The sequence below is a fragment of the Rutidosis leptorrhynchoides genome, chromosome 5, assembly GCF_046630445.1.
Source record: "Rutidosis leptorrhynchoides isolate AG116_Rl617_1_P2 chromosome 5, CSIRO_AGI_Rlap_v1, whole genome shotgun sequence".
Taxonomy (NCBI): Eukaryota; Viridiplantae; Streptophyta; class Magnoliopsida; order Asterales; family Asteraceae; genus Rutidosis; species Rutidosis leptorrhynchoides.
The window spans coordinates 135528927-135539113 of NC_092337.1; the positions used below are offsets into that span (position 1 = coordinate 135528927).

Consider the following 10187-nt stretch of genomic DNA (forward strand, 5'->3'; position numbering starts at 1 on the left):
TTGTCTTTTGTTATTAGTATTACTATCGTTATTATCATTAAGATTATTATTAACATTATCATTATTATTATTATTATTAAAAGTATCGTTAAAGTTAAAACTATTATTTTATCAAAATTATCGTTTTAATAGAAATATCAGTGTTATTATAAAATATCATTATCATTATTATTTTAGTTTTATTATTATTAAAATTTATCATTTTGAATAGAATTATTATTTTATAAAAAATATTAATATTGTTATAGTTAATATTAAAAAATATATATAAATCATTATTATTAAAAATTATTATGATTAAAATTATCATTTTATAATTAATATCATCATTAGTAAATAAATATTGTTATTACTATTATTAGTAGAATAATAATAATTGTTATTATTTTAATATAATACAACTTTTATTCATTATTATTATTATCAATAGTATTTACATATGTGATACAAAGGTATTTTTATCACACGTAATATAATTACATTAAGAATACATACCACTATATTTTTATGATATTAAGTGAACTTTATAAATTTTATTACTGAAGATATATAAAAGTATATTTTATCATATATAAATTTTTATTAATAAATGACTTGTATTATTTACTCTAATAAAATCTGATAAATATACCTTAATATATGAAACGACTATATTTAAATTATATTATAAACATGTATAAGTTCTAAAAAAAAATAATATCATTTTTGAATTAGATGACTTTTGTTGACTTTTTGCATGATAATCTCGAGCATTAGGATTGCGATACACCATGACCTAACCTAAATTGTTTGACAGATATTGACCAACATATAAATATATATACTTAATATAGGTTTGTGAATCCGAGGCCAACCCTACACTTGTTCAATGACGACATATGTATTTTTACTACGAAATACAGTATAGTGAGTTTCATTTGCTCCCTTTTTAAATACTTTTGCAATATATATTTTGGGACTGAGAATACATGCGCTGCTTTTATAAATGTTTTACGAAATAGACACAAGTAATCGATACTACATTCTATGGTTGGATTATCGAATCGAATATGCCCCTTTTTAGCTTGGTAGCCTAAGAATTGGTGTTTATTATAATTGCCACTAATTGATGCGAATCCTAAAGATAGATCTATGGACCTCGACACGCCCCATTCGGGTTACGAATGCTTTAGTACTTTGATTATCATGTCCGATGAGAGTCCCGGAATGATGGGGATATTCTATATGCATATTGTTAGTTCGGTTATCAAGCGTTCACCATATGAATGATTTTTAATTCGCGGTTTACGCGTGTTATTTTGTACTCAGGTTACGTGTACAATTAAATACCTGGAAATCTTGTGGTCTATTAAAATGATGAAAATGATCGATTATGATAAACTAATGAACTCACCAACCTTTTGGTTGACACTTTAAAGCATGTTTATTCTCAGGATTGAAAGAAATCTTCCGCTGTGCATTTGCTCATTTTAAAGATATTACTTGGAATCATTCATGGCATATTTCAAAAGACGTTGCATTCAAGTCGTTGAGTTCAGTAAAGATTATGATTAAGTAAATGACAGATTAGATCATTTATAGTTGGATATTATGAAATGGTATACATGCCTGTCAACTTTCGATGAAATGAAAGTTTGTCTTTTAAAACGAATGCAATGTTTGTAAAATGTATCATATAGAGGTCAAATACCTCGCAATGTAATCATATGTTATTGTATTCGTTCTTATGGATTAGGACGGGTCATTACAAATAAAATTCAAACAAGATTCTCTGAAAACCTGCATACAAAAACAATATATATCCAAATTCAAACTTATACCTGAGGTCTTCACTTGAACATCAAACCATACAATCTTCAACATATTCACCAATATAGACCCCTGTTGACCTTGACACTTCAAGACTCCACAGAATAAACTCTTTAACTCTACAAGCAATCCAATCGTCAAACCTCTAAACCTGCCACCTTTAAGCTTTAGAACCGTCAAAACATCAGTATCTTGAAATCTTGACTTTTCTTGTCTTTCAATTTCTAGTAGCAAATACATGCACAAATCACTAATAACACCCACCATGATACTATAGCAATTGCACATTTTTACTTTTCCATATTCACTGTTACATTGACTATCTTTTACAAAATGGAACCAAAATAATATCCAGTCAAAGAACAAAAACCACCAAAAACCTTCATACACAATGTTGGCAACCCTAAGGGCCACTAAAGACACCAAAGGCTTAAACCAAGCACCTGGTACCATGGAGCCAAGCCATGATACCATCAAACTGCCTCCTACCATAAAGTCAAACCCAGTTAACTCTTTAAGGTCAAAATAGCCAAAAAACTGAACTTGCACACTACAACACCAATACAAGGACATCAATTGGTATTCTAACCCAAGAGCAACCTTCCAGCAACATTCCTCCTGGGCAATAAAACACACCAAGAAATAGAACATTACTTCCATATTACTTTTACCAGAGCAGTCAAAACAGCAAGATAATTGACTTTGATAAGTCAAACTGCTCCAGCTCAGCAAAAAGCTGAGAAAATAAGCAAATAGCACAACAACACAACTCCATTCTTTGAAGCTAAAACCATTATACTCCCACAATTTTTTACAGCACATCATCATTAAACTTACCATTTGAGCCCAAGTTCAAATTCCACATCTCAGCAGCCAATTTAGATTGCACACTCTGCCTTATGGTTAAACTTAATAATTTAAGTCTAACCAGCTTATAAATGTGCTCAACCAAAACATCCTTAGATCTTGACTTGCTTTGAAATAACCTCAAATTTCTCTCTTGCCAAATAAAGTACACACATGCCCCTAAAATTATCCTTTGGATAATACTCCAAACAGATTTATTAATGGGCTTATTCTGCATATACTCAACAATATTCCACCATCTATCAGGTGCATGATCAAGCTTAGACAACTGCTTGAAATAGTTCCAAACATACTTAGGATAATCACAATCAAAAAATAAATGATCATGACTATCCTTGCAAGTTTCACAAAATGGGCACTTAAGGTTAACATTACTTTCAACCCTCATGTATTTGTCTTGTGTCCTAAGCTTACCATGAAAGGCAACCCAAGTCACAAAAGAGTGTCTGGGTATATTTTGGCTAAACCACACAAGTTTGGCCCATTTAGCACTATCCCATTCATCACAAAGATCCCACCAGGCAGTTTTAACAGAAAAGGTAGAAGACAAACCAGACTTTGATTTCCAGTAGCATCTATCTCTTCTATCATGACAAAGAACAGGGGGTGGGATATCAAATACAACTTTGAACTTCACTTTCCACAATTTAGGGACATGCCACTCATTTCCAGCCACAATATCAGACACCTTCTCTTGTTTAGTATAACCAGTAGCTTATAAATCCCTATAACTTATAACATTACAGAGAGGGCCAAGTGGGTGTCAGTTATCAAACCAAGCAGAAGATTCCCTTCCATCACTAATATTCTTCATAATGAAACCCTGGATACCTTTTCTGTATTGCATAATCTTCTTCCAACACCAACAAGAATCAGCTGCAGGCTTATAATCCCAAAAATTTCTTTTCTTTAACTTAACTGTATTAAGCCAGTTAGTCCAAATGAAGGTTTTTTCAGTCACAATATTCCACGAATGCTTTGAAATTAAAGCAACATTCCAAGTGTGAAGTGCTTTAATACCCAAACCCCCTTTCAATTTGGGTTTACATACATCCTTACAATTAACCTTTGCCTTACCTCTTTTAAATTCACCTTGACATCACAAAAAACTTCTTAGCAGTCTTTCAATATCTGCATTAACACTCTTAGGAAAAATGAACATAGACGCCCAATAGACCTGCAAAGAACTTAACACAGAATTGATTAACTGCAGCCTACCAGCAAAAGATAATGATTTATTCTTCCAATCAAAAACCCTTTTCTTCACGTTATCAATCAATACAGAATAATCCTTCTTATATAATCTGGTTGCAAGCAAAGGAACACCTAGGTATCTAACAGGCAGCTTACCTTCCACAAATGGCATAACATCATAAATATCAGCTTTAACTCCAGCACTAACATTACTAAAGAAGCTAGAACTTTTTTCCATGCTAGCCACTAGCCCAGATACCCCACTGAATTCAGATAAAGCACTCTTCAAAACACTTACAGAATGTTTATCACCATGGCAAAACATTAAGAGATCATCAGCAAAACATAAGTGTGTCAATTTCACATCCTCACACCTCCAATGGTATTCAAAATCATCATCAGCCTCAATTTTTCTTTTAAGCATTAAGGTTAGAACTTCCATTACTAAGGTAAACAAGTAGGGTGACATTGGGTAACCCTGCCTCAATCCCCTCTTTCCTTTAAAATAACCCATATGGTCCCATTAACACTGATAGTAAAAGAGGTGGAAGTAATACAGTTCATAATCCACATTATCATCATAGGATGAAACCCAAACTGAACTAAGCAGTTTCTTAAGAAGGACCACTCAACAGAATCATATGCCTTTTGAACATCAATTTAAAAGCACATTTTGGAGGGCCTAATTTCCTATGGTAGTACCTCATTAGCTCTTGTGTTAACAATATATTATCACTAATTTGTCTACCAGAAATAAATGCACTTTGATTCACATCAACAATCCCATCAAGAACAACCTTAATTCTATTAGTGATGACCTTGCTTATACATTTGTATAAAATATTACAACATGAGATAGGTCTAAAATTACTAACCTTTTGAGGCACAGGCAGCTTGGGGATAAGAGCAATAACTGTAGAATTAAGCTCTTTGAGCAATTTGCCAGTTTGAAAATATTCTCTCACAGCTTGACACACATCATGCCCCACAATATCCCATGAAGCTTTAAAAAACTTTGATGAGTATCCATCTAGCCCAGGTGCTTTATCATCATCAATATCAAACAAGGCATTCTTAATCTCATCATCATTAATGAACCTTACCATTCTATGAGCATCTTCAAAAGAAATCTTCTTAGTAAACAATGATTCAGGCTCAACAAACTGTTCAACAACATTATTGCATCCCAACACATTCTTAAAATGCAGAATAAATTGATCAGCTGTTTGGTTGCCATAAAATATATTGCCATTCAAGTCAGCAACAGATGTGATTCTATTTCTGGAGTTTCTACCCTTCACTGCCTTGTGAAAATATTTAGTATTTTGATCACCCTCCTTCAACCATTCAACTTTTGACTTTTTATTCAAGAACAACTCTTCATCAATAATAGCATCTTTATAAGCTTTAACATAGGCTGCTTCTTCATCCGTCAACATAGAATTCGAAGGATCATTCACATAGCCTGTTGAACCCTTTCAAGTTCAAGTTTAAGCTTTTCAGTCTTCAAAAACAAATTACCCTGCTCATAATTCAACTTTCTCAAAGGTTTCTTCAAAAATTTCATTTTAGAGACCACAGCAAACATAGAATGCCCATATACCTCATTTTTCCATATATCATTGACAGCTGGCAAAAAACTAGGCGTGGTTGTCAAATAATTATGGAACTTAAAAGGCTTAGGCTTAGACTTCATAATTTGAGGAAATGTCACAACCATAGGACTATGGTCACACCGTAGAAAAAGCATAAATTCACACACAGCAGAAGGGAATTCACTAAAGAACTCCACATTTCCCATAGCCCTATCCAATTTCTTAAGGATACCAGGTGTCTGATTCCATGTAAACCTCAAACCTAACCAACTAATATCTTCAACCTCAATATCTACTACACATTCAGAGAACTCACCCATACTTTTGGTAATAAAAGAAGGGCCAGCAGAATGTTCATCTGGATCTATGGTGGCATTAAAATCACCAAGCAAAACCCAAGGTTTATCAACAACAACCCTTTTATGCCTGCTTAAATTCTTCCACAATTCTCTTTTAGGCACCATTTTGTGAAACCCATAAATAAAAGAGCAATAGAAGTAACTACCCCCATTTATAGGAGAAACAAACAGTGAATTGCTTGAGAATGTTGATCAAGCAACATAACATCAACATAATTTGCATCCCATCCAACCATAATCCTCGTGCCACCAACACAGCTATCAGCATTAGAAATCCAATCCCAAATAGGAAACATTTTATTACCTACCTTATTTAATTTTGATTTATGTACATGTGTCTCTAATAATCCACATATGCTAAAGCTACCATTATTCGGAAATTTTAACACCTCCCTTTCATTAGAAGCATTATTAATGCCTCTAACATTCCAAGCAGCTATTTTTAGAGACATTGGAAAATAGTAGCTTGATTGCCACCATCCATACACTCTTCTCTGACAGTAGTGTCACCATCATCCAACCTCATAGTACTAGCAGTACCATTAGTCTCTGATTGGACATCTTCAAATTCTTCAAGATCATCCAAACTAACCATTCCAACTTCTTTACACTTCAAATTAAAATAATCAATCATTTTACTGTTCCATTTTAATCTTTGAGCTTCAGAAGGGTATTGTTTGTTAGAAATCAACTTATCAACCTCTTTTATATCAGTATGATAAAGCTCATACTCTGTGTCCCACTCTGCTTCATCACCTCCCTCCATATCATCGTATTGGTCAACTAGAGTAGCAAAAAGATTCTTAGAAGCAAATTGATTCAAATCACCTTGATTACCTTTACCAACTTCTTCAAGAACAACATTCTCTCTAACACCATACACATTCTTTGAAACATTCGTCTGTTTTTTACCCTCTTTTACCTTAAGCTTAGACACATCAACAGGAGTAGACCTTTCCTCAATAAGCTTAGCAAAATCAATCACATTAGATTGCTTCTCCCCATTAACCGTACCACTAGTAGAACCCTGCACATTTGAATCCTTTGTAGGTACGCATTTAGCTGCATTTTGTTGCCTAATTTTATCAAACATGTTACCTTTAAAAGGAAGAGTACCACTTTTTTTGAAATTAAGGTTCTTATTACTCTGGATATTGTTTTGACTATTACCATAGTTATTCTTTCAATTAACACCTGCAAATTTCAATCTATCAAATATTATACCCTTCTTGCCAACCACTTGAAACCCATCATCATTCCCAACCTCATTCACATTGATTTTATCAACAACTGCATCGACCCTAATAGCATCTTTAATAACTTGAGTTGCTATTCATCATCTGTTCTTGGCCTCTTCATACAACTTTTAAATGAATACCCAAAGACCTTACAATGAGTGCAAAGTGGAGGCTTCCATTGATAGGTCACCTCGAGCTGACCTACCTTTGCAGGGAATGAACCAATGGAAGGATAGGCAAGCTCGATAGAGCTAGGTAGTTCATCAACTGCATTAATTTCTGTCAATACCCTAGCAAAACCCAATCTACCACTTTTATTCAAGCATCTTTCAGCTGTGACTTTATCCATTGTGATTGGCCTGCCAACACTACTTACAAGCTTACTAATTCCTCTGCCATTCCATAACTCAATAGGAATATTATGAATGCAGATCCAAATAGGCACTTTTGCTGGTTCAATCTTTTCTAGCCATACCCCAGGTTCCCATTGATTGACAAAAAAAGGAACATTATTCACCAACCATGGACCACTTTCAAGCACATCCTTCATAACTTTCTCACTTTTAAACTTGCATAAATAGAATCCAGCTGCAGTCTTGGTGACTTATTTCAAATCAAACCTCCACCACATTCTTCTCAAATAAGCATTAACAACCCTATAGTACATAGATGTACCAATGAAATAACCATAAAGCTGCAATGAGAAAGCACTACCACCTTTTTTCACCTCATCTTCAGAAAACACAACTCTTTTTTGACCATTGGATAATAGAACAGGTGGAATGAACTCCATTTTTAATTCTTCTACTTCCTTATTTTGATTCATAAGATCAAAAAAATGTAGCATTAGGGTTAGCCCAAGCTCTAGGCCTTTTAGCACCACCCTTATTAGGAACATGTCATGTTTTAACAACATTAGGACCCGCACCACCTGAGATGTCATAACCCTTGCTTGTACTACCCAATTTGTATTGAGAGAAATCTAATGGAATAGTAACCTTAGTTTTTAATTCATCCTTTTTAAACAATTTTGCAGCATTCTCAGAAGCAGCAATCATGTTGATATCAACATCTTTTGAACCTTTAAAGAACACCACAAGACTCGTTGCACTTATAGGCTTAGCAACACTAACATTCTCATCAGTAGACTTTGCAATAACATCAGCATTACTACTATCATTACCAATGACAAGGCTAACATTATCAATAACTTCATTTTTGTTAGGAATACCTTTCTTTCTGCCCCTTTTCTTCTTTTCTACAACAGGCAACATAGGATTCTGAACAGGAACAGAGGTGTCACCTCCATATATTACGAACTGAGCACTCTTTTTAGCTTGAGCAGGCATGTCTTCCTTGTCAATCAGCTGGTTTTCCTTACCCTTTCGTTTACCAGAAAAGATTGACTTCTTGAATTCATTTTGAATAATAGGAGATAAAATGTCCTTCTTCTTCTCAACAAAAATACGTTTAAGAGATCTAGTACGTGCTCTAGCTTGAGCAGGAGACAGCACAGCATCCACTGGTGGTGTTTCAGAGATACGAGCCTCGGGGGAGAGAAATTGATCCACCATATTTGAATCAAGAGGATCAGGAGGTCGTATAGGGGCTTCAGGAGTGTTAGAAGTAGGATTCATAACACCAAAAGTGAGATCAGAGAACAAAAATATAAAACCCCAAAACAGCAGCTAAGAACCCTAAAATCACAATTAGGATTTCAGCAAGCAAACGATTGAATAGATGCTCAGAATAGAATCAGGTGACCATAACGAAGCCAATACAAGTTATATTTTTTGATTAGCAACACAAAAATAGTCAAATTAGAAAGTGGCGAGTAGATCTGAAATTTTGAGATTCAGATTACACAATTCTGGGTGAAAATCAGTGAAATAACAACTCAAATTGATGTTAATGAAGTGGAAACATGTAAGATTCAGTGATTTGAGGATGGATTAACACAAAAATTAATGGAAATCGATGGAACAGTGAAAGTCCGTACACGTCCGTACAATTTCGCACGCACACAGTCAGAGAAAATACACTATCTTTTATTAAGGCACTTTTATTTCACATTACTGAGCAAACATACAAAAATACGAACCTAAGTTATACTTACCACTTACTCGTTAAAAGGAAGACAAGTTGTGAATTATAGCTTGGAAACCCAGATAAATATAAATAATAAAACCATTACTCCCCTTTGGTAACTGATTTTGACATTTTGTGACCTAACGACACCGCACAAATAAAATATTCTGTTTTGGCCATATCAGTGTTAGATTTCTACGTTGTCACTACTTCCTCACCGGAACCTTGATGAATAGTATAAACACGTCTGTTGGGATTTTTTTATTGCCAGAAAGGAAAATCAGAGATAGACGGGAAGTTGTGTACGGGTGATCGTTGATATGTTGGTGGCAGGAATCTACGTGTCTAGAACGATATGTAAGACGAGTTAGTCTCCTGTTAGTATCCTGTAGTTGTAGTATTGAACACTTCAATGGTTCTTCTAATGTAAGAAGATGATCTTCTGGTGTAAGAAGATGGTGGTACAAGAAACCGAGATTACCCAAGCTAGTAACGAAGATTGGATTATTATTAGGCAGTTTTAGTGTCGAAAGTCTTCCTTTTTAGTGTGGAAGTGTGGCGTATCCCGGATTAGTTATCCTGAGGTGTTTCAAATGAGTTTAATAATTAGAAGATCTAGAGTTACTATGGGTGTTTGAGCAACGTTGACAGTTGAGGCTGTTGATTTCAGAATTTCGACAAGGTGAGGTTGAAGAGCTCTTTGACAAAGTTGCCAGCCCGTCATGGTTGAATTGTGTGTGTCCCTAGTTACCTTAGCAATATACATGGGTATGTTCGATCAATTGTTGAAATGGAGATCGGTGATCGGGTTTCAGTGAGAACTTATTGATTGGTGAAGAATTAGAACAAAAGGAAAAGAAACAATTTCATTCTCACGAAGAAACGCGTGGTTGGCTTGGCCAGCAAATTTTGTGATTTTGTTTCCTTTTATGTACTATCTTATATATTATAACTCTAGCCTCCTGTTAATCATGTGCACAAAAGTAATAGAAGAAAATCTCTGGTTAGCGTTGTTGGAGTTGGAATATAGTCACATT

The 10187-nt window shown here is 34.4% G+C and overlaps 1 protein-coding gene across 1 annotated transcript; it reads right to left on the reverse strand.

Annotated features, from left to right (window-relative positions):
• Nucleotides 1-5326: 5326 nt before the first annotated feature.
• Nucleotides 5327-5929, reverse strand: LOC139849044 (uncharacterized). The gene has a single exon (XM_071838719.1). It carries the CDS (start codon nucleotides 5927-5929, stop codon nucleotides 5327-5329), a length of 603 nt encoding a protein of 200 aa, XP_071694820.1.
• Nucleotides 5930-10187: the final 4258 nt, after the last annotated feature.